This window comes from Varanus komodoensis, unplaced genomic scaffold (genome assembly GCF_004798865.1).
Source record: "Varanus komodoensis strain SLA01 unplaced genomic scaffold, ASM479886v1 scaffold2, whole genome shotgun sequence".
Classification (NCBI taxonomy): Eukaryota; Metazoa; Chordata; class Lepidosauria; order Squamata; family Varanidae; genus Varanus; species Varanus komodoensis.
Genome location: NW_025335568.1, coordinates 52,523,721 through 52,549,077, shown reverse-complemented (window position 1 = coordinate 52,549,077; position 25,357 = coordinate 52,523,721). Strand labels below are relative to the sequence as shown.

At 40.0% G+C, this 25,357-nt stretch overlaps 1 protein-coding gene across 7 annotated transcripts in view; it reads left to right on the top strand.

Annotated features, from left to right (window-relative positions):
- Positions 1-24,940, top strand: part of TRERF1 (transcriptional regulating factor 1) — an 80,643-nt gene extending 55,703 nt beyond the window's left edge. For 3 of the 7 annotated variants that reach the window (XM_044428629.1, XM_044428630.1, XM_044428631.1), the window contains exons 3-15: positions 2,059-2,105; positions 3,296-3,446; positions 4,081-4,335; positions 6,320-6,689; positions 9,051-9,117; positions 11,102-11,241; positions 13,019-13,122; positions 13,634-13,709; positions 13,886-13,974; positions 14,591-14,704; positions 15,713-15,910; positions 17,403-17,611; positions 18,982-24,940. In XM_044428629.1, coding sequence (XP_044284564.1) covers positions 2,059-2,105; positions 3,296-3,446; positions 4,081-4,335; positions 6,320-6,689; positions 9,051-9,117; positions 11,102-11,241; positions 13,019-13,122; positions 13,634-13,709; positions 13,886-13,974; positions 14,591-14,704; positions 15,713-15,910; positions 17,403-17,611; positions 18,982-19,303 — 2,142 coding nt within the window. In that variant the 3' untranslated portion in view covers positions 19,304-24,940. Of the gene's footprint in view, positions 1-2,055; positions 2,106-3,295; positions 3,447-4,080; positions 4,336-6,319; positions 6,690-9,050; positions 9,118-11,101; positions 11,242-13,018; positions 13,123-13,633; positions 13,710-13,885; positions 13,975-14,590; positions 14,705-15,712; positions 15,911-17,402; positions 17,612-18,981 lie in introns of all 7 variants that reach the window. The other 4 variants (XM_044428633.1, XM_044428632.1, XM_044428635.1 and 1 more) reach the window with 4 other exon arrangements.
- The last annotated feature ends 417 nt before the right edge of the window (positions 24,941-25,357 follow it).

Genomic DNA, 25,357 nt, shown 5'->3' with positions numbered 1-25,357 from the left:
GTTACCATTGTTAGATCCCCCCCCCCCGCCAGTTTATGCTCCCTATGGTGGAGCTAGGCAGGAATAAGCCCAAAATGTTTCATTCCAAACCCCTTCATTATCTCTGGCAGCTCCAGGATCACCACCCTCATGTCAGCCTGGAGCTGGTTTAATAAATTTCTTCTCTGCCCTTGGAAGCAATGAAGGGGAAGAAGGAAATAAAAAATGCAGCATGAAACAGACTGTGCCTCCATATATACTTTCAGCCTGGCCAGTGGCTACCAGAGTTTTGGAAGTGGTGGCCACTGAACATCCTCTTCTCTCTGCCCCTTCCCCTTTACATTGATTGCCATTGAAAAAGCATCTAATAACATGGCCCTGCTTCTATAACTCCATATTCAGGTTGTTACTTATGTGTAATTCTAGTGAAAATGATGGTGAGTTCAGACAACACAAACCATGGAAGTTTTTTTTTTATATTGTTGATCTGTTGTGTTGTCGTAACCCAGTTGTGGTATTTCACCATTGTAAGTTTGCACTTTAAAAATCATATTAAGAACAATGGTTGGTTCTGTGATTTCCCCATACCACCATGGCTTGTCATGTTGTATGAAGCCGGGATCATACTTTCCACAGTCCTGGTGCACAGCCACCACAGAGTCCTCTGGAAAGAGTGGTAAGTGCAGGAGCTACTCGAGCCATGCAGCTTTTACATGCAGAACAGTGAGAAAACAGCAGGTGACACATGCAGGGAGAGGTGCATCTTAGGATTGAATTTCAGGCACATTGCCTGATGGGATTCATGCCAACAGTGGGAGAACTGAGCAGGGAGGGTGGAAACAACAGTAAGGTAGAAACCACTTGATAATCTGTGAGGTTTTTGTTTGTTTAGTCACAAAGTCATGCCTGGTGCATCACAACCCCATGGACAACATTCCTCCAGGCTCTCCTGTCCTTTCACCATCCTCAGAGTCCACCCAAGCTCACACCCACTGCCCCAGTGACTCCATCCAGCTACCTCAACTCCGCATCCCCTTCTTTTGCCATCTATCATTCTTTTGCCATCTATAGATAGATAGACTTTTGCCATCTATCGTTCCCAGCATTCAAGTTTCTCTAATGAGTTGTTCCTTCTCCTTAGGTGGCCCAAGTATTTGAGCTTCATCTTCAGTATCAGGCCTTCTAAAGAGCAGTCAGGGTTGATTTCCTGTAAGATTGACTGGTTTGATCTCTTTGCAGATCTGTCAGGTAGATCATAGTAAAAAATTGTGAACCATGTTAACCATGCAGGGTTGTTTGCTGTGTTGTGGGAATGCAACTAGTGTTCAGATGTCCATCTCTCATGTTGAGAATGGGCCATATGTGCTTCAATCTCCTCTACATGAAGGGGAATTTTAATTGCCTTTATGGAGGAACACTAGATAGAAGTATCAGTTTGTGTTAACAGACAATAAACCCATAATAGAAATAGTAATTAAAATGCTAAAACACATATCAAGCATAGGCCAGGGTAAAATACTACATTTGCAGGGCCTTGAAAGGCTTCAGAGAAGGGTCTTGGGAGAGCCCTGATGGCAACTTATTCCAGAAGTGGGGAGGAGCATTGCAGGAAAGGCCCTCACTTGTATGGTTGTCCAACTAACCACTCTCACAGGTGAGAGCATTTTTTGCTGATATGAAAATATAGGAACGCTGATGGGGTGAAAACAGGCCTTTGGATTATATGTTTCCACGAGCACTTTAAATTGAACTTGAACATGGACGAGTAAACAGTACAGCTCATACAGGAAAGGGGTTATCAAGTGGCTGCATTCTGTACCAACTGGATGCGCCCCGGTGGGAAGTTAAGCAGGAGCCTGTATTTGCACGGTCAGCAAGTGTGTTGTGTTGCTTCCTTGCAGTTTTCTGAGTATATAAGGGAGGTTGTGTGAACCACCTCTAAAGAAAAAATGATTTGAACCCAACTATTAATCGTGTGTACGTGTGTGTATGTGTGTGTGGCAGGGGTGTGGGAGCAGGATGCACAATTCTTTAACTGGCTGACATGCTCTTTCTTTCACATCACTTTCCTTACAGCAGATCCAGCTAACTGATAGAAGGCTCCAGTCAGCTTCACCTGAGCAAAGGTATATTTTTGATCAACTATAGATATTTTCAGGGTTTTTTTCTTCCAAAGTCCCAAATAGTGGCATTTGTGCACTTCCTTGGGTGTCCCTTCTGCTTGCCCTTGATTAAAAGTTTTAGTGGTAGTTGCTTTTGTTTTTGTGAAGGGGACTAATACCATGATATGGCCTTTGTAAGTTGGTAAAAATAACAAAATAGCCTGCATTGATTTGAGCTAGATATTCCTGACCTGTTCCTTATCACAAGCACTTTAGTATTCTAAATCAGGAGTATAGAGCCCTAGGAATAGGGCCAAATCTGGCTCTCCATGCTTTCCCCTGAAATCTGCTTCTCTTTCCCTTGACTATCTTATTTGGTGTGTACTACATTCTGGGTTATTTCCCCCTTTCTAAAGGGTCAAAATGCCTCTTCTAAGGCTTAGGAAAGGGTATTGAGGGCTTTATGCTAAATATATATTTGGCATTTTTAATAAATCCAGGGGCCTTATAGGCAACATCCAACTCTTTTATTCTATGATTCTTGCATAAGTTGGATTTGGCTGTTGTCGCTTTTGAGTCCTTCCGCTTATTTAAAAGCATGCTGTGTGCCCTTCAGAAGTCGTTGAGTATCATATGTCATTAATGGCCACTGTTTCTGGAGATGATAGGGGTTGTACTCTAACACATCGGAAGCGCACCAGACTGGGAGGGCTTTGTTACTGGGAGATGGGTGGATGATTAATTTATTTTAAAGTTCTTCTTCATAATCTCTGCCTCAAATGTAGGCAGTTTAGGTTTACAGCACATAGCATGGAATGTGCTAGAGTTGAAAGGTGTTAGGCAGGAAGCCCAACCCCATATTCGATTGACCCTGGCAGAAGTGGTTCTCCACTCCATATTTCTTTCTCATGAGAGCTGCTTCATTCCCTTGAAAATGCTACACAAAGTCAGGAGACTTACCAATGAGATGAGCTGTGGAGCAGGGGGATTCCCCCAAAATTGGATAGAGGGACTCCCCACAGGGGGAGCTTTATCTCTCCGGAAAAGCTGATCTCAGATCCAAAACTCAGTGTACATGCATTCTTATTGCACAAAAAATGGGAATTCTATGAAAACACTTGTATGTGGATGGAAATGTAAGAATATTCATATCAAAACATGTTCTTCATGTTATACTCTCTCTCTGCATGTGTGTATGTGTCTTGTAACAACAGTGGTCACAGTAAAGAACCTTATATTGAGAGTTCTGAGTCAAAGAGCAAGCTTTCATGTTCTGTCTGCTTGAAGGAATTTAAGAGTTTACCTGCCCTACATGGGCACATGAGGTCACATGGAGGGACACGGACATCGCCTATCTTCAGACAGGTAACTGTCTTTTTTCCTTCCTTTTCTACTTGGCTATCATCTTTTCTTGCTGAGGTTTGCTGCTTGCTTTGCCTCACTGTTTTTCTTTTTTTAAAGCCAACAGTTCTGGAGTTCCTCTTGTTATCGTCCAAGAAATATGTCTTCTTCAGGCTTTGTTTCTAAGTATGTTCTATCAATGGACATTTGTCATTGTGATGTCACATGGACCTCAGTGCTTCTAGGCTCATGGTGAAAGAGGTTCCTCACTCAGAACAAACCTTTACATGCATTTTTATTGGTTCTTACATGTAAATAGGAGCAAGACCTTGCTCTTGGCATGATAGATTATCTTTGTGGTGTGTTTTTTTAACCTGGATCAACTTAATGTTTGCCCTGAAACATACCAAAATATGAGTACTCTTTCAGGTTGCATTTACCAGTACAGTGGCTGTGCAATAGCAACATCAGTCAAGACATAAAAGATTTATTTATAAACTTGAAGGAAGTGGGCTCTAATCCACAGTGGCCAATGCTACAATAAATCTGCTAATCCATTGAATGCCACAAGATTCCTTGTTGTTCATGCTACGATCCTTCACTTTCTGGTTGAGAACCAGCTGTGGGTGAGGCTGAAAGCCTTTAATTGTCTGTACAGGAGGAAGGACAGAACCTGCCACAGCAACACCCGCAGCAGGAGCAGCTGCCCGCTGAGGTGGAGAGCTTCATGCCCATCGTCATGCCTGTTTCTGTCCCTGTCAAGCATCTGTCGCCTGATCCCAGCAAACAGGCTGCTGATGGCAGTGCGGCACTCAGAGATAAGCCTGTCTCAGATGATGAGATGCCTGTTCTTATGAGGATGACTTACTCTCCGCCGCGCTCCCCTAAAGCGGTCAGCCCATGCGCGTCTTCTGTGAGTTTTCTCTTGCCACTAACTGTGCTAAGGGTGCCTAATAAATCCCTTTGCTATTCTTTTTTTCTTTGGTGTGTGTGTGTTTTACAAGTGCTGAATATTGCATGCTTAGAGGCATGCAGTAATCCCCAGGTTCATTCAGAACTAACTTTGTCTTGGTCAGTCCTTCAGTATCCCTAAACTGCAAGCTGAAAATACATATACGCATGCACACTCAAAGGGATTTATCAGCTGCCTGTGTTCTTTGTGCTTGTCTGTTTCAGTGTTGCTGCTTTCAACCAGTTTTTTTTTCTTCAGAATGAAGGGGTGCATTTTGTCAAGTATCGACTCCTGAGGATAAATAGCTATGAAGAGTTTGATTAGTGACTCTTGCTTTGATAGTAGACTTAGTTTTGGGTTAGCCAAAGATACTTTTTCACACCATTTAGAACACATACTAGCGTAATTTAAGATACATATGCAAGAATCTTAATACCAGGACATGCCCAGACAGGGTTTTGTTCATAGTTACCACAAATTAGCATTTGTGGTACAGATAATATTTTGTTCTTATTATTGGAGAAGCACAATGGGAAGTATTACATTGGGAGATTAAGGTTTAAACTCTCAACTTGGGAGGAGATGCTATGAATATCATTTAATGCAATTTTAAGAAGTATAAGTACCATATGCTAGGGGTATGGGATAGACACAGTTTGGATAGGGATCAGTGCCCTCCTGCATCATTTTTGCAAATAATTATGTATGCACACACATACACCAAGCTGTTATTTGCTCCATCGGTAAAAAGGACTAGGCAAATACCTGACTTTTTTGCCCAGTAGAGCAAATAAGAACTGGGAGAAACTTTAATTGGGAAAACAGCTTGAAGGATACTCCTTTCTAGCACCATAATACCTCCCCCGCAAATATGGCTGCTGTTCACACTTCTTAAAAATATGGGATACCATATCCACAGATCTTCTTAGTCACATCTTGCTTGGCTGTTAATATTAGAATTATACTGAATTTATATCCCAGCTTTTGCTTCTTGTGAGGAACCAGAGGTGGCTTACATAGCTCCATTTTATTCTCACAACAACCACCCTGTGAGATAAGTTAGACTGAGAGTTAGTGACTGGCCCAAAATCACCTAGTTAGCTCCATGGGATGGTTTAACTTGGAGTCCTGCATTGCCAGAAAGTGACTGGCCCAAAGTCAGCCAATGGAGCTTCATGGCCAAAGAGGGTACTAGACCCTGGATCTCCAAAGTCCCCAGTCCAGCATGCTAATCACTATGCCTTACTGACTCTCAAGGGTTATTGGCTTTTGTTTTTAGGAAAGCGGATGATACCTTTTTCTCAGTAGCTCCTCAGAGCACTTTTAAAAGTTTTCTAAAGGATTTTTAACACAGTATTTGAACTTTATTTAAAAAATTACAACATGAGATAAGGAGAAAATGAAATCTACATTACAGACAAAATCAGCAGACAAAATCAGTGTTATGCATGTAATAAAGCCAAAGGGAATAACCTGGTGAACATTCCTGATAAACTGCAACCTGAGCCCAGGCATGAAATTACAAGCCTTTTAATGTGGTTTTGTATTTTCGCTGCATTGTTGAAATATTAAGATCTCTTGTATATTCAGTGAGTGGAGCAGCAGAAGGCTCTCTGGTTAGTTCTGCCCATGCTGACCCTAATCAGGTGCATAATCTTATTTTCAGTTTGTGGGTAATCCCACAGTGTGACAAACAATTGAGGAAAGGTGGGAGGAATTCCACTTCTTAGCTAACCCTTGCTTAGTTGCCAACAGTAAGAGCAAGAATGGATGTATATCTTCACTGATGTTAACATGCAACCAAATGTTATTTGGATCTCGGGGGCACATTAATTGGCCCAGCGCTTTGCCTCTGTTTGAGACTCAAGCGCTGAGGCAAGAGGTATGCAATTAAATACACCCCCATGATTACTAAAATATCTGAATGCTGGAAACTTCCATTCAGGATCTCAACAGAAAGCACCAGGATAACGTCACCAACTCTGAAGAAGACTTTAAACTTTATCAAGACAAGAAGAAATACCGCCATAGACCTGAGCCACTTTTCATACCACCTCCATCCTTCAACCTCAGTGCATCTCACTCAGGCGCTACACTGTACCAAAGCCAGCTCCGCTCCCCCCGCATCCTCAGCGACCATCTGCTTGACAGGATTCATGAACCCCCTCCTTACACCCCCCCTCCAATGCTCAGCCCAGTGCGCCAAGGATCTGGCCTCTTCAGCAATGTCATCACGTCCTCTCACGGCACGTCTCACCCCCAGCTTCCGCTCACTCCTCTGACGCCCACTCCCCGGGTCCTCCTCTGTCGATCTAGTAAGTATTTTGTGATACGTTATGTAAATATAGCTTACATACACGCTAACAGTTTGCCTTGCTTTGGTACAGAACAGTGTTTGTTTTGCATTGTTTTAAGAATACTTGCTTCTGGTTCCTGCTTCATGCTCACCTGGAGAGCAGCATTTCAGATGCTGGAATGCAGGAAACATCCAGGTGCTTACTGACCTGGAGAAGTCAGCCAAACAACCCCAGGGTGGAGTTCCATGATCAGTAGTCTCACATGATTTATTTGTTGCTGGGCCGTACCACCTCAGGCTCATGGGAGGGGGATGAAGAAAGAATGTTCAAATAGTCCCTTAAATTAAAAAAAAATCTTGTACATACAAACTGTCAGGACCTGGGCTGCTCTGGTAGCCAAACCAATGCAACCACCACCACATTTGCAGGATCAGTCCCAGGTCCTGCTAGAGCTCTCATTCTGCTGATAGGTACCAGCTGGGAGTCCTGGAGGAAGAGCTGTACAAGAACAAGCTCTTCCCTCTGGAACTGACCTCGGCAGTGCAGGTCATCCTTAGCTGCAGTGCCTTCATGCTGCCTGACAGCTCCTGGTTTCTGCCATGTATCCTGCCTTGCTATGTGGTCTCAGCAGCACAGGGCCCTCTGTTTGCTGCTTTGCCTGCACTTTGCCTGACTGTTCCTGCTCTGTTTCTGGCCTTCCCATGTTACCTTGCTGTTGCACCTGCTCTTGCCTGATCTATACCTTGCTTTGTGTGTATCCTGCCTTGCCATGTTGTCTCAGTAATGCAGGGCTTCCTATAAGCTGTGCCAGCTCCTGCTACTTGCCATGCCGTATACCCTACTGTGCTGGGTCTCCCACCCTGTTATCCTGTCCAAGGTTCCTGCAACTCGGTTTGTCCTCCTGGTTCTTGACTCTTTGCATGTTCCTGATCACATCCTTGTTTTGCCCTCATGCAATCTTCTGATTCCTGACTTCGACCTGTACCATGACTATGATTTGGACACTGTCTTTCCTGAAGTTCTGTTGCCCTGGTGCCTCTGTTGCTCATGGCTCACCTTGTCTCTGGTTGCACATGTCCTGGCCACGAACCCTGACACAAACAAAGCACATTCGATTAAAGGTTCTAGCCTTGCTGTCAGAAATTGGATAGCCCCACAGGCTGATGTGATACGGTCAAGCAGCAGGGATGCTGATCTTGTGTTCAGTCTCCAAGGCTTACAAAGCCTGTCCTGGTTCTGCAGTTATCACCTAATCAGCTGTGTAGATTGGGAGGGACCTTGGAGGCAAATGTTCTGTGAGCATAGCCTTGAAGATTGAGGAAGATCAATGCAGCACATCAAGTGCTTGAAATAAGGACTGCCCAGATGGAAGAATACTGCAGTCGGCATTCTTACATCTTAGATTATTCTGGAACAAACCAGCTTTGTTCTTCTCTCAGAAGAAACCCACAATACCACTTTAACAGTTCAACAATTGTAAGAAATAATTCTAAAAATATATACATGCACACATCTATGTCCATTATCAGTTTAACCAGGGGGCTGTAGAGGGTGGGGAGTGAGATAATGAAATCACAAAAGCCTGAAGGGGGACATATGTTATATTTGTTTTGCTTTGGAGAACTTCCTTTCATTTGTAGCAGAATAAGCTAAAGCAAGGAACTCAGTCCTTCAAACTGACACAGGGTTTAGCATTGCTACACTGTCTGAATGTCCTTTCTACATTGATTTTATATGTGAAGATACAGAAAACACACTTGTGGCCTTGAGTAGTTTCTTTAGACTTTCAGATTGAAGAATTCTTACAAAATGGTCTCAGGTGCAAAGATTATGGTAGTAATTTGCAAAGATTATGGTAATAATGATATCTGAAAACATGGATTGCATATATAAAGATACAGCTGGAAAAACAAAAATGCTTGGTCAGTTGATTTATCTTCTGTAGCTCAGCATTATCTGTGCCAGAGGCAGACAACATGGTGTCCTCCATATCTGTTGGAATTTCAACTCTCATCTTTGACCAGTGGGCACATTGATGGAACATGGGAATTGGAGACCAGCATTTCTGGAGGGTGTCAAGCTGGGGAAAATTACACCAGGCTGAAGAAATACAATGGCTGATGCACAATTCCTTCTCCTCACTTATTGCCTAATCCTTCTAACCAGAAAGATTGAGCCTTGGGCTTTGTGCATAAAATGTGTGTGGTCATAGACCACAGCTGCAGTTTGTGCCTTATTTGTTTAATTTAATTTGTTAAGATTTCCTGGAAAGCATTTCCTGAGAGAAATGTAAAAAGAACAAAGATATACTAGCTGTGGGAGCATCTTGCCTATATGTAGAAAGCTATAATCTTGCCTTTTTTTTTTTTTTTTTTTCAGACAGTGTTGATGGAGGCACTGTCCCCATGACGCCAGGGCCTGGAGAACAGGCGATTGATATAGAACCGTAAGCATTGTTCTTGCATGTACAGATATTGCTTGATATCTAGTCCAGTTATTATTCCTGGAATGTAGGTGTGTGCGTGTGTGTGTATGTGTGTGTCTAACATATCTGGAAGTGATTAGGTTGGGGAAAGCTGAATTAATAAAATTCTCATTCTGAAGTGCACAGTTCTTTTTTTAATTTCCCCAGCATAATATTAATTGGACTTCAGCACACATAATAAATCTTCAAGTTATTAAGCAGGTTTTAACAAGATGCAGTTCCTTCCTACTTTATGTCACAGTTAGTTTTTATTTATTTTATTTAAAACATTTCTATATCACCCTTCATTCTATACAGCATTTCAGGGCAGCATGCAATAAATTTTATTGTCGTTGTTATATTACTATCCCAACTTTATTTTAAAAATACACTAGATAGTTAAGAGTTTGAAGAATGAAACTGTTCCTGCATTATTAACATTTGAAGGCTCTTACCTTTTTGTCTTAATTCTTAAAGAGAGAGTTTTATATTGGTTTTCTAAGACAGCAGACCTATAGAAACTTACCTGGGAGGAAGTCCCATTGAATTTACTTGGCTTGCCTCTAAACAGATGTGTATAAAATTATACTGTAAGCACTCAATACTTTCAGGGCCACTGTTGAGGTAGAGATATAATCATCTAGTTCACAGAGGACTCTGGTGGATTCCTGGGTTGGGACTGTGGAAGGAGTGGAGCATATGAGCCATGTGTGCGCCATTTCTGATATTAGTTAAAAACTCAGGGAACACTCCATTCCTGGTTTTTATGATTTCTAAACTTTGAGACTCTGGGTTGTTTCTGAGCTTGAGTGGAGATCAGAAATGGCATCTGTGTGGGTCACACATTCTGCTCCTTCTGCAGTTCCTGGGTTAAGCTTCTCAGAGTGTCATACAGAGTGGGGTCAGTGTTATGAATGGATGCAATACCATCAGCATGCGTAGTGCTTTTCAGAGTAGGATAAGAAGACTTGTCCCTGCCCCATGCAGTTGATGGTCTCCAGCAACAGTGACCAGTTTGCCACAGAGAGGGGAAGAAGATGGAAACCAGAGTAACAAAAAATGGTATATGTGTTTGGTTCAGTAGTTAAACTTAAAGTCAGCAGGAGCAACAGATTAAGTAAGCCACAAAAATTGGAAGTGCCCTATGATTTCATTTCTGTTTGCCCTCAAAGCCCAAGAAATGGCCATCCATCCTACTAAAGAAAGCACGTATTACAAAACTCTAGTCACTGTGCTGGAACTTAACTGCCAATTGAGATAGTCCTTATATTTTACTTTTTCACTGAGTGCTCACAATATTTTCAGGGCTATTGTTCACTGCACATGTACACAGCTGTGAATGACTACACAAAGTATTATTAATCCTGTATTCCTTCACAGCTGTGAAGGTGTGCATATAGCTACCGGACTTAAAAATAAAAGCAACCTGAATGGCAGCAGGACCACCCACTGCTCCTGTAGTTACAGCCCTCTACTGTGGCATGTGCTTCAAACATGAACAATAAAAAGAATGCGACCTTTCAGTTCCCCTTACTTCTGCAGCTACAACACTATGTGATAGTACTTTTTTCATATTGTAAGCACAGCAGATAACTTTGTTAATGGATGTTCTTAGAGCAGCAATTGTGTTTTGAAAAAATAGTAGCACAACAGTGCCTGTCAACTGACAGGGACTCCAGTGTAGCTCCTAACCAGGAGCACAGCAAGGAAAGGTAGTTAGGTTATTCTTGGGTGAAGAACACTGCATAATCCACTGAGCTTTCTTGCTTCCCAAACAAACAAGCATGTTCATTCTGAACCACTTTTGGAGGCCCTAGCTTTTCCACCTTTTTCTGCTCTCCGTCTTGACCTTTCCTTTGCTATATGTAGCTGTTTCTCAAGGCTCTTATTTCATAGTTAGATCTTGTGTCTCACAGACTGTGCATCATGCACTGTCCTTTCATGCAATGCATTTCTTTGTTTTCAGACGTATCAACATTGGATCAAGGTTCCAGGCTGAGATCCCTGAACTTGAAGACATTGCAACAGTAGGGAAAGAGGATCACAAAGCAACTTTAGTTTGGCAACCATGGCCAGACCTGGAAGACAAACTTTTCCAACAAAGAGGTAGTATGTTTTCCCCTTTATGATAAAGCTTTTTTGCTTTATACATAACATTTGGGTTCAGCAGTCCCTGTTAAAGTGTGACCGAGCACGGAAGTTTGTTTGATTCCAAAATTACTCTAGTTTAACATTTTTTAAAAATATATATTTTACTGGTGTCATTGACACATTGCAAAATTATATGTTTGGATACAGACTTGTGCTTGACCAAGTTTTGTTGAACCCAAAGAAAAGGGACTGGGAAGCAGTTTTCTCTGATTTCCACTTCTTCAGTGCAGCATTGAGGCTCCTCTGGAGCAGCATGTGATGTGGTGCTGAGGGTTTCCAGCAAAAGGAGAATTGCAGAATATCCTTCTTCCAGTAAGAAAACACTGGATTCTGCTTCCCTCTGCAAGTGGAAGGAGCTCTTCCATTTCCAGAGGGACAAGTGTAGCTCCAGCCTGTAGTCTCAGGGTTCTCAGGGTATAGGAGTGCCATCTATTTCTCCTTAATATATTTTCTGTAATAAGAAAAAGGGCAGAAGAAACAAGGGAGAAGGTTTTACAAAGGAGTTGACCATTACATCAGGACTCTCGTGTAAAATTGCATGCTTAAGCAGAGTAATTACACTATGAAAGCTTTGTGTGGAAACACACTGGAACAAAAATGATCACGGTACATGGTAAGCTTAAAAGCCTAATATACACCAATATACTGAAATGTTTTCAGAGTAATGTCAGAGTAACATTATTAAGAGGAATTCAGTGTTGCTCTTCTGCACCATGGGAGTGTTAGGTCCTGTGTCAAGATATGCTGACTCAGAACAAATAAATACTGGGGGGTGGTGGAAATTCTGTTAGAGTCCAAAAGAATTCTGTAGACCATCATAAAGATTTTTTATGCACATAACGTTACAGTTGCAGAAAAATTTACAAGTAGAATTTATGATACAAGTAAAATGTGAAGTTGCTTTCTCTATCCTATTTTGAGAAGTTACTAAGAATTGACCCTTGTCAGCTTAAGTCTTTGGTAGTTTCACTTTCCTATTAATTTCATTTGATTTAGTCAAATGCCAGATAGCTTAGTATTTTTTTAAGTGGGTATGAAACTTCAGAGACAACTGACCCTATCAGTATTCAGGACTACATAGAGTATGACATGCTTGAGGTTGGCTTTAAGAAAAGTTTTAAATATATTGCTAAGAGCTGCTAAGATCTGCAGCAACCCCACAGGCTTGGACAGGTTAAGTGCATTTATATTCATCAGTTTATTTCTCAGGCATGATTTGAGCTTGAATTTACCTCAGAGAGTTTATGCAATACAAGCTCCATTATGTATAACTAGTATTCTGCCTCAGTGTTCTCAGATTGAAGTTGCCAGCTTATTAAAAATTTAATCAGTGACTTATTTCACATGATCACCTTGAGGGAAGTCAGTTACGGTGTGTGCTGGCTGGATTTGCCTTGCTGGTGTAGCTTGTGGTATTGTCCAAACCTGGGTGGCATGACTTGTTTAAATGGGTGGTAACTGTCAAATTACCTGTAGGATAGGTTACACCGTAGGGTGGCTGCCTGCTCTGCTCCTTCCAGACCAGCCATGCTACTCAAGTTTGGACAGTACCGCAAGCTTCAGTTGAACTGCCTGCCATGGCAGAACAGATAAATCATTCTGGTGTGTTTCCTTCAGCACAGTTGTGAGAAGTGGCCTTTTGTATTGGCCTTATAACCTTTTTTTCAGATTTGCACACTCTGGCAAGCTGCATGGATGTGCTTAATACTGGTGTTGATTTTTCTTTGCACAGTGACCAACTTCTTAAATATGTGTTGTTCGAGTGTATTAAGTGGTGGTGGAACCAATCTAGAATATGGTTTGCATTCTCTCTTTGAAGCTAAAGGGGACATTTTGGTAAGATTCTCTTTTGCTTTCATGACAAGTTAAAAATAACAATGTTTCATGAGGAAATTGGACATAATAGCTTTTTGAATAACTACCTATGAGAACCTAGCATCAATTTACAACAGTTGTTTCTAGTAGTTTATTTTTAAAATGTTTATCTTGCTTTTTTAGAACAAAATTTAACAACACTAACAGTAGTAATTAACAATGCAGTGCTATCCATGTTTAATCATCAGTAATTTATAGTGTGTTCACTGAGCCCTGATCCTAGGAAAATATGCATAGGATTGCCACTTTTTAAAATATCTAAGAGAGCAGCCCTCTATATCCAACCCATCTGCAGCCCAGTGAGGACTGAGCGTGCTCAGGAGCTACGAATGGCAAATGTCAGCTAGAAAAGCAAAAGGGTAAACTGAATATCGAAGTAAACTACATAGTTAAAAAATTCTAGCAATAAAAAGCATGCCTTAACACAGTAGAAATTATTTCTGATTTATGTGTGGAGTTTTTTGTACTGTAGGTTGCCCTAGAGATGCTTCTTTTGCTGAAACCAACAAGAATGAAATCACATCCTCTGGCAAATTATCATTATGCTGGTAAGTTACTCAGTAAGAGGTAAAGAGTACATAGTAGGTCCATGTGTGATCTTTGGTCACTGGATATATCTATGGAAGCAACATGTGTCAGGTGCCATCAGCTAAGTACTGAGAAAAGAGCATGATTCAGTTGACAAGATATAATTATGTGGCTTTTCCCCATTTGTTTACTTTAGGTTCGGACCAGTGGACGCCTGTTGAAAAAAAACTGTTCAATAAAGCACTGTCCACATACAACAAAGATTTTATTTTGGTACAGAAAATGGTAAGATATTCTCTGTTCTTTGGACCTGCATTTCTGATCTAGCACTTACCTGCTGCTTTGTCATCCAGCAGCTAGGAGGTCATCAATCAAGAGGAGAATTTAACACATTTGCATTATGAGAGAACTCTGCCCATAGACTTTTACTGTGCTTGTCATAGTGGGTGTGAATTAATTACCTGGGTTAGAGCGAACAAAAATACTTGCAAGGAATGAAGAGAGAAAGTGAGATGGTCAGTCTGTTGTTGTGCATGCATGTTTGATTGGAAATCTTGGTTTATATTCCTGTCTCACCCATGAAGCCCACTGGGTGAATCTGAGTCAGTCACTCTCTCTTAGGGGGACCTACTCCAGGGAATGCTTTTGTGAAGTAAAAAGAGAATAATCCGCAGTTGTGCTAGCCAGAGCTCCATGCAGGATAGGCAGGAAATAAGCTGTATGTGTGTGGGAAAAAGTCCTGTAAGAGCTCTTACTGATATTTCATTGAACCTGTAGAGTTCTGACAAAATGCATGCTGTTAACCAAAGCATGAATGATTAAAGCATTTGTACATATGGATATTGAACACTGCACAGTAGTGGTATGATTGTTCAGTGTCTACATTAATGTCTAATTGTAGGTGAAATCTAAAACGGTGGCACAATGTGTGGAATACTACTATACCTGGAAGAAACTTATTCACTTGGGGCGAAAGCACAGAACACGCCTAGCAGAAGTAAAAGATGACTACCTGGTAAGTCCCTCCTCTCTCTCCCTCACTCTCTTTTTCTTTTTAGAAGTGAAATTCCACTTTCAAGGCATTTATTCATGTGTGCCATTCATAGGTTACCATATATAGCAAAAAATACATACAGTTTAACATTTGCAAACAGGTAGTTTTGTGCAAGAACCTTGCCAATGCCAGAAGAATGCTTATTCTTTTCCCCTTTGGTAGTTCAGCTTTTTAGTAGTCAAGTCTCTATTATATAGACATTTTCTATATGTATCAAAGTAAGTACTGATTCCCTCAGGTATATGCTTCTAGGGCACTCATGGCTCAATGGTAGAGAGCTTGCCTTGTGAAAGGTTCTGGGTTCAATTCCTGGCATCTTCAATTTAAGGAATTGGGTAGCAAGTTGGAATTGCCTTAGGGTTAATGGGACGGGCTAAAAATAAAATAAAATTGGGCAAAGAACCTCTTCCTGGAGAGCCATTGTTAGTATGAGTAGGTATTACTGGACTAGATAGACAGACATTCTGGCCTCATATTAGACAACTTCCTATGATTTTGTTGTTTAAGAAAATCACTACCAATTTCTGTGTGTAGATGAAAGAGCAGAAGCATATGCTATGTTTTCAGAGTAATAGGCGCATTCAATAGAAATGTAGCTCTTTCTCTCTTGGGGCAAATTCTGAAAAACAGGTTCTGCAAGAAGTGGAGGTGGGAACTCATTCCCTCTCTAAAAAAAGAAGAAAGCAGGGAGTGAGAGGCTAGGAATGTTTCTCTGAAGACAGTAGAATTTTTATATTTAACATCTGGGAACATATCTCTCCTCTCCAAGGCAGACAAATAGATAAACACTAGTGAAGTTTTATATTCATCTTGTAATCAAGAACTTTAGATTTACCTGCTTCATTCCTCAGGCAAAATGTGCACATATAGGTTGACTGTGCATAATCTGTGATTAATTCATTTGTGCAGAAACCAAGAATTTCTTTCACCAGTTTTTCTACTTAATTCTAAAATTTATTTAAATTTCAGACTAGTGGAGAAGATGAATTGGAGGAAGAGGAACAGGCAGAGGAGGACAGAAAATCAGTCAAAGAAGAGGAGATTGACATTCAGAATTCTCCTGACCCACCACTGATTGCTGCTGTTGCGCCCATTAACTTGCCTTCCCTGCAGAGCCTCACAATTGCTGTGACCTCTTTTACGTGTGAAATACCAGACTGTGGGGCTGTACGTGTACTGGATGGTTATTTTTTTAATGCATACATGTGTTGGCTTAAGTATAACTGAGCTGTGAGGATTCTGTGGGAGGTATCATACATACATTGTTTTGTCACTTGTGGCTATAGTGAACTGCTAGTAAATCAACACTAGTGCAGTTTAATTATTGTGTGCTAGGCAAAGCAAGCATGGCTGGTCCTACTGTAAAGCAGAGTGAGGTGGTCACCAGGAGGTGGTTGCAAGATCCTCAGGAGTAAGCTGTACTATATTACCTGCTCTGGGCCCCTTAAGCTAGCCTGCTGGACGATGCAGACCACTTTCCTGATTCAGTTTTATTTGCCAGACCACTTGGGTTTTAGAATGAAATGGGAGAAGGCATCAGCTTTTTTTTTTTAACTTTAGAAAGCAAAATACCTTGGACTGGCCCTGCCAACAAGTTCTAATGATGTAGTAGTCTTCTTTGTGCTGGTGCAATATCCTTACTGCTAGTACTGTGACAACATTGGATACGCCTCTGGAACAGTACTGTTCAAATGCAGAAATGGAAGTTGGGTACAAGAATTTTGCATTACTGAAAAATTTCAGTTTTCATTTTTCAGGAAGCAAATTTCTGTCCCTGAAGATTTTGGGGGTCATAGTGCCTAGTGAAATCTCAGAAGCTGAGAGGAGGCTGCAGGGTGGGTTTAATAAGATTTCTCTTAAGGCACCTCATATTGATGACTGCCAAAGATAGGCAAAATTACTAGGAATTTTAAAAATACATACTTTTTCACAGTGAAAGTTGTTTACAAACAACAGATAAACAATTCAGGAACACAGATTGAAACTGCTTATTTACTGCTTATCAGCAATTAACTGATAAGCAGTAAAAAATACAACTTTGAGAACTCTGTTCCCAGACAAGATAATGTATTTAATTTATGTAGACATTTATATTGTTTTTCTTTATCAAATTCAAAAGTGTTTTCTCTGAAGAGGAAATAACTAACAAACTAGTTAAAAGGTATAATGCTAATATATCCTGAATTCAATTTATGTGAACTGAGGTCTGTCTCTTGTTGATAAGTATATATTAGGAGACCTTGCTGTGTTTGTATATTCACAATGGCAGATACTCTCATGTTGCCCTTTATTCCCATAACATGTGTATTTTTTTCCTAACTAGAGATTGATTTCTCCTCCATTTATATCCTGCTGTGATTGTGTGAGATAGTGTATATAGGCATCCCAGGAAGTCTCCCATCCAGAGGTTTTGGGAACTCCATGTTCAGAAGCTGGGGACAAAGGATATAGGACAGGGCTTGCATCTGGCTGATCTCGTCAGAAACAAAAAGCTGGGCTAGACAGAAGTTCAGTATGATCCAGCTGGACTCATCTTAAACAAGCACACAAAATTAAATCAAAGCAAGTTAGGGTAGCGGTGTTTGAGGATAAGTCTTGATTGTGCTTTGCTTCAGAGGGCTATTTTGTGGTTTGATTTTTATTTGTGTTTGCCTCCTAGATATTTAGCTCCAGACAAGCCCTGAATGGCCATGCTCGCATTCATGCTGGTACAAATTCTGGACTGAAAACCCGCTGTGGAGGCCCTGGCACAAAACAGAAATCTAGTTCCCAGAATGACTACTGCTCTCTCAAAAGCTCCCCTGCTCATAGTACGGCAAGTGGTGAGACTGATCCACCTACCATCTTCCCTTGTAAAGAATGTGGCAAGTGAGTAAATACGCATACAGTTAAAACACTGAAGTTGCTTTTTCCAATTTTAAAAAAGTTGAAAATAAATCCCCACTGAGATAAGAAAATTGCCTTTGTGAGTAGGACTTATTACAGTGGTAATTCTGCTGCATAATGGTGGCAAAGTTTAATGAGGTGTCTAAGAAAGCATTCAGCTGCCATGATCCAAATTTAATCTTTATTTTCTACTTCCGAATAAATTTATCCAGGATCATGCTGCAGCTTGTCTTTCAAGGAACAAAACTCTTGAAAAATCTGGATATTTAGTTGAAGCTATTTTACTATCCAATATTTTGTACATATCACTTGATGAATTGCAGCAAATCATATTTTGTTTCCTTCTCTAATTTCTTAATTCCCTACAGCACTTCTGATATGCTACAAAATACTCTCTTCAACAGTCTGTCAAGCTATAAGCTAGTGCCATAACAGAAAAGGCCCTCTTATTAATTGCCATCCACCTTCTTTGGCAGGAGCTCCCAAAAAGACACTGCTGAAGACACTCCTAGGTGTGTAGATATAGGGGCAGATATATATATGGAAGGATACAATCCTTCAAGTAACTTGGCACCAAGCTGCTTAGAGCTCTGAATGTTAATACTTGAACTTTGAATCAAATATAAAGAGAAGGGCAGCTGTTGCAGACAGAAGAGTAGTGGCATAGCATGATCATGTTAGACAATCCTTGTTTACAGCTCCAGCACTTTTTGGATCTGCTGAAATTTTTAACCATTTTCAAAGTCAACCCCATGAATATGATTCGTTATTTGTTTTTCGGCGCCAGGCAAAGACCTTTTTATTTAAGCAACATTTTAAATGTTAATACTACTGAATTTTATCTGGCCAGGGCGGCTTATTTTATATTGTGTGTTTTAAATTATTATGACTATTTTATATGTATATTTTAACTTATGTGGTTTTATTTATTGTTGTAAGCCGCCCCGAGGCTTCGGCGAATGGGGCGGCATAAAAATGTTTTAATAAATAAATAAAATAAATAAATATATTATGCCTTGGAGTAGTCCAGATGAGATGTTGAGAGTATGGTAACAGTACTTAGGTTGTCTCTGTCCAAATGAGGGCATAGTTGGCATATCAACTTGAAGTGATAAAGGGGCTTTTATCCAGTCCACTTTTGCTTCTGATGACAATGGTAGATCCAAAAGCCACTCTCAAACAACCTGATCCTTTAAGAGAGAACACAACCTCCACCAGAAAAGGTTGAACATTACGTAATATGCAGCTGATCTTTGTCCTCTGTAACACCCATATGCTCTTCCCTATGTACTCAAAAGTTTTGCTCCTGAAATCTATTATGTTCTCCCCACTCCTACTCCTTTTTATATTAGGACATTTTTCAAAATCAAAAGTCGGAATGCTCACATGAAAACACACCGACAGCAAGAAGAGCAACAACGACAGAAAGCCCAGAAAGCTGCTGTTGCTGCTGAAATGGCTGCCACAATTGCAAGGACTACAGGGCCGGCTGGGCCTGGCTTGATTCCATTGGACCACTTGGATCTAATAAAGCAGGTTGAACCAGCTGATGATCTCAGCAGTGATGTGGTTCAGGAACTGGGAGAAGTCATTGACAGTACTGAAGTCATTGACCCTGGTCTCTTACTGGATGAAGAAGACACAGAATTACTTCAGGATGGTGTTGAGCTGTAGAAGAAAAAAGTCCATTCTGTAAAATAACAGATGCCAGTTGAAATTTGTTTCTATTACTAAGAAGAAACAAATGTCTACTTTTTCCCTTTTATTTTACACTGTTTGAATAGCTGGATTACTTTTTATCCAGGACTGGAAAAAACAAATCTGAGTTTTGTTTTGTTTGGTAATATGTCAAATTGGTTTCAAAGTGTGGAGAATAATTCATTTGTTTCCCCACTTTAAAGGTATTTTGTTTTATGCCTTGGAAACAAGTACGTTCTGAGAAGTTCATGTTTTCATTTTCAACCATTTTTACAAGGACTCAAATTCTTCAACTCCTCAGGGTTTTCTTCCCCTGCCACCGCCCCCCCGCCCCCCATAAATAGAATTTCTTTTACAGTGTTTTTCAATTGTGCCTTTAAGTTCTGGCCCCTATACGTTGCAACAACTGTATTTTCAAATGCCAAGATAATTGAATAATAACACAGGTTGGGCATAGAATAGAGTGGTGGCATTGGAAGTTTTCTGCTTATGTAACAATCTCTAGCTGGATTGGTCCAGGCTGTTAGGGAACTTGTGTGGGAGGCCCATCACATCTGAAGCACAGAATCTTTCTCACAGTTTTTGCGTGGCATCTTCATTTGTTCTGTTAACAAGATGTCAAACATAGTTGTGCACATGTAGATTGTGCACTAGTTGTCTGTGTATGGATTGACTGGTGGTGCATTTTGCTCTGTTCACTTGGATCTGAAACCTGAATGGACATGAAGAGAGAGAACAGTTAGGTTAGTCCTTTAGTGTTCATTTTTGCTGAATTTTCATCTTGGCAAGGCAGTTTATTTGCAAAGAGTTCTGTATTCATATTGCCCACTCCAAAGCCTCTGACTCAGAAGGGATAGAATCAGTGAAATCAGAAGTACTTTGTATCTGAAGCCTAAAGAAATATGATTCTTTAGACTACAATATAACAGAGCTGCTGAAATCTTAACCCTGTCAGGCTGAAGAATGTTAAATTTGGATGCACATTAGCAATTACAGTGTGCTAAAATACCTCTGATTTGTCAAAGTAAATGATACTGTTTAAAGTTGTTGTTGAGGGTGTATATACTTTTAGCTGTGCAAAAGCTTCCTGCTGAGGAGGTTATGCGTATTTCTTCATAGGAAGAAAGAAGAGTGGAGAGATACTCGTCTTCAGGTTTGGTTTATTTTTAAGGTGATTCTGGCAAGCCCTAAAGAAATACTCTTATGCCACATTTCTGAATTTGAACTTTGTCTTTAATTATGTTAATTCATGTGGTTTCTCTGTCCCAGTGCTCTGTGTAGTCATGTATGTGTGTGGGTGTCCAGTGTGCACACAACCTTTGGTGCTACTTTTGTAAATTGAGGAACAGAATACATACAGAAGAGGGCAACCAGGCATGTGCAGAACTCTGTTGAAGCCCCATTGAATTATTTTATCATTGCCAAAGACTTTTAAAAGCTGCCATTTATAGTATTTTTTTAAAATGGTTAATTGGGTTAGTACAAGTATATTTAACTTTGAAATTTTAGTGCTTGCCGATACTCTTTAATGGACCCATAGGTTTGCCCTTAGAAGGGGTAAGCCCCCATATATCTGGGCAGCTTTTGAAAGAATAGGCCAGGTGTGAGTCTTAATACAACACAGGACGTGGAATGTTTATCATATTTCATGTCTGGCAACATTACTGAAATTCTAAAGCCTTTCCATTTCATTCTCATAGGTTTTTATTTTAACAATCTACAAAGCTTCAAGTTATGTCTAAAACTCATTTGAATAAAATTATGATCCTGGACCTCAGCTTCCCGCACTTTGTATATTTAACTGCACATAAACTGGCGTTTAAAACACATGGATAATACTTTAGGCTAAAATTTTCCTTTTTTTTTTCCTTTCTGTGAGCTTTGGCCATGTACTTTTCAGTCCCTGCATTCAGCTTTGGAATAATTCATCTGAGCAGCCCACAGCTATTTTTTTTCCAAAGCTAGAAGTGGGATCACTCCAGGCATAGTCCTCTGTATCTTTGTAATAGTAAGTGCACAATTCATGTAAAAATTGTGTGAGTGTATAAAGTTCCTTTATCCTGTGTGTGCACAGTCATTGATATTTTCCTAAGAGCCCAATTAATAGTTCCAGATTAGGTAGTAGTAAAAGAAATAAAGATGTCTCTCTCAAATTGTATATGGCCAATGCTAAAGTTCCTACTCAGGTTTAAAAACTGTGCAAGTCATGGCTAACACTGGAAAGAGATGATTTTTGGATGCCACAGAATAGACAAGTCAGGGCCAGTTTAGAAAACTGACATTGTCTCCCCATTGAGCATTCCAAGCACTTCTCTAACTGTTGCAGCAAGTGAGGAAAAAGCAGTATTTGGCCCAGCACATTCCCAGTTGCAGTCAAGACTTTTTAGACAATTTCAAACCTGTTGTGAATGAAGTGGCTTTGGACTGATTTAATGATACCTGAAAGCACTTTGGTAAATACCAGCCTTTCCGCAGGACTGATCTCAAGAATTTGTGTTTATCAAGGAAAAATTGGTTTCACCTAGGTCTTATCTGGGAATCTTGATGTCTTTTTCAGTGCACTTGACCATCTCAGTAGGGGGGTTCAGTTTCCCTGATCCCAGTCACTCTTGTTAGACAGTGAAGAGACGGTAATCTGCATATTGGGCCAAGATACCTCAAGAAACATTTTTCTTCCAAGGACTGTGTTCAGATGAGCATTACCAGCACCAGACTGAAGAAGCATATGAAAATGCCTTGCATAGCCAGTGGTTTGTTGACACAGATGCATCAAATGCATCTGACACAAATGCTGGTGGCACTGTTGCTGAAGTATGTATTAGAATCTCTCATTCCTCACAACCATAAATGCAAATATCCCATCTCCTCTTCTGGCATGCAAAAGAGGAGGTGAAAGTAGAGAGTGTCATGCAAGCCCCAGGCTTGTCAAGACTTATTCATGTAGCAGCTTACCATGGTTCATGTCTGAACTGGGCTTATAAGAGTCTTGCACAAGTTTAATGCAACCTCTATTCTCAAATGCTTTAGAAAATTGGAACTGCAAACAACCAAATTAAAAGCATCTGTGCTTCTTACGATTTTACCTCAAATGCTTGCTGTCAGCAAATACCACTACCTTGTTCATTAGGCACATAATTTCCTTCATCGAGGCTCTAGGTTTGTTGTGCAAGCCAATATCTGTCAATATCAGAATGTATTTCTCTCATCTATTGATAATAAAAATAAAAGCTCTTGCTGTAATAATAAAAGAAAAAATAAGGAAATATAAAGAATAAAAAAACCATATCTACTTTGCAATTATCTAACCATATATGATAATACTGTTTTCTTGTCAACAAGGCAAATTTAGCCACAGTTTGAGTGACATCATTCTAGTTGCAATTTAAAACACTTCTAGTGAGCAGTGTAATTTGTAGGTGGGCTGTCTTTGACTACTTTGAGTGCAATGGGTTGGACCCAGATTTCCTGCTAGCAGGATCATTAACTGAGCAGAATTTGTCTCAGCATGCTCATACTGGCATAAAAGGGGTGGGAGGGGCGATCTTTGCAAGATTCCAGTCTGCTTTTCCCCACTGTTCAGGAAGATCTCCCAATGCTCTGGAGCAGATTTGGGATGATCATTGCAGTGGGAAAGGAAATAAACTAAGAATGCAACCACCTTCATCCTGCCAGCAGGATTCCTCTGTTGGATCAGAAGTCTTTCAGGGATGGAAGGAAACCATCTGTCTGTGGGAGGCAGATTCCAGATCCAACCCAGTGCATTTGAATTATATGCGATGTGATGCTGTAGCCCATCTACACAGTAGAGGGCATGAGCTGAACAAAGCAATACAGAAGATTACCTGTAGTGCAAATCTAAATCAGTTAAATTATCTTACGAGTCCATGGTGTAACTTTGTCAGTCGCTGTGAGAGTCGTTTTAGCATTTGCTATTAAAAGTGATCACACTGAATAACAATCTCACCTTGTTCTGAAATTCTTGTTTAACAGCTGAGGTATCATATACAAAATAACCTGTAAAAAAAGCCATATAGTAGAACAGGCTGAGCTCTTCTTTGAAAGTGGATGGGCAATCTTATGCAATCAGGTTGTTAGTGACAATAAATCTTTGGAAGTCTACTCATAAGTTTTCTAACCAAAATTGAGAAGACCAATGTATAAATCTTGTAATACATCCTATAAGGATTCTTGTCTTTATATCTGAGTACATACCGAGGCAGATTCTCTACTAACACTGGCAAGTTAGTGTAGTAAACTACTGTTCACCCAAGGCAGGGCTAAGAAACCAGATGCTGTTTACCTGTAGTCCTCATCCCTGACTAGCAACCATGTTGGCTGAGATCTGTTCAACAACATTTTGAGGGCCACGAATTTCTCAGCCCTGATTTAAGGACTTGCTAAAACATTTAGGGCTCCATCCTAAACATGCATAAATGGGCCTACAATGTGAGTACTTTTCCATGCTGAATAGGGCATGCTGGAAATTGTAGGACTTTTTTCTGTCTAAACGTAGATAGGATTTTGCCTTTAAAGTAACAGATTATTGTGCCCTGAGATATATCCCTTTAATGTGAAATGTGCAGAGTGCATTGGTTGTTACTTTAGATTCTTGATGGCAGAGTGGAAATCATCTAGTTGTGTTCCTCAATTACATAGGTCCATATTATGAGTACACCACATTCTTACTGTAATTAGTCCTACAAGTGGATACAGATAGGTTTATCGATTGTCACCTACCACAGTTACTGACACTATAAAGAACCAGTGCAGTGATTTCAAAACCACAGGGAATTCTAGTCATAAGTGAACAATCCCATAATACATAGTTTATATCCTGTAAATTATGGGAATATTGCCATGACACAAAAAACCAAAGATAAGCTCAGAATAATCCCTGGAAGAGTATTGATGCTTGTGTAACTTTTGTATGTGAATTCTGTATTTCTAAACTATTGCAGTGATATATACCAAAATATGTTTCAAATTTACCAGAAAACCTGGGATTTTTTTCCTTTTTGTTAATGGTTTATGTTTGTTGCAGTATGGTTCAGTAGTGAATAAAAATTGTACATAACAAAAGAAAATGGAAAAATATATTTTATGGAGAACTCTTATTTTCAGACATATTTAACTTTTGTTATATTGTTACAGAAAAGCTGTAAATAAATAGTTATAGTGTAGTGTAAAAATCTGTTATTTGGGGGGAAATAATATTTGAATGTGGTGTTTTTTATTTTTTTAAATAAAACTTTGCCTGTTATGGCTTAATTGCACCTGAATTGCATGATGTTTAACTTCAGGATGTAATTTATTCAGGTTTGCACTAAAATGCTTAATTTCATAATAAAAGTGATTTTTTTCTTTCTTTCCCTTGGCAGTGGTGGGTAAGAGGTTGGAGGCCATGCATGCTATCTGGTACATTAAGAAGAGCACTATGTATAGAGTATGTCAACCTTTCTTATATTGACAGATAATTGTATTTGTAAAATCAAAGGGAATCTATCATATTTGCCAAAAAAGACAGTATTTTATACTTTTGATAAGATGTACTTTGTTAATTTTTTTGTTCATGTGATGATAAATTCTTTTAAATAAATTAATCTGGAGTTGAAATCTGTAGTCTCTTTTTCAAGTTAAGATGATCTAACTTGCCCCTCCTATTATGATTAAGCTGGATAATCTATGATAGTGTAAGAGAACTCAACTTTTGTTTAAAGAATTATGCTACTTAGAGTTCAGTCCCCTCTGCACTTGAGTTACAGCACAAAATGAGGCAGCAATCTTTTTCACCCCACATGGTACAACCTGCACGTCATCTAAATAGTCATTTCTGGTTGTCTGGATGAAGTATCAGAGAATGAGAGGGAAGAGGATTGGGCACCATTGGATATGGCATAAGCCATTGGTTCTACCCTTCTCCCCTCTCCATGTCCTGGCATGCTGCTTTTTCTCCTTTCAAAGACTGATTTATAACCTTGGAGAGGGAGCTACATAGTTCCTTCTGTGCCACCTGTGAAGGAGGGTGGAGCC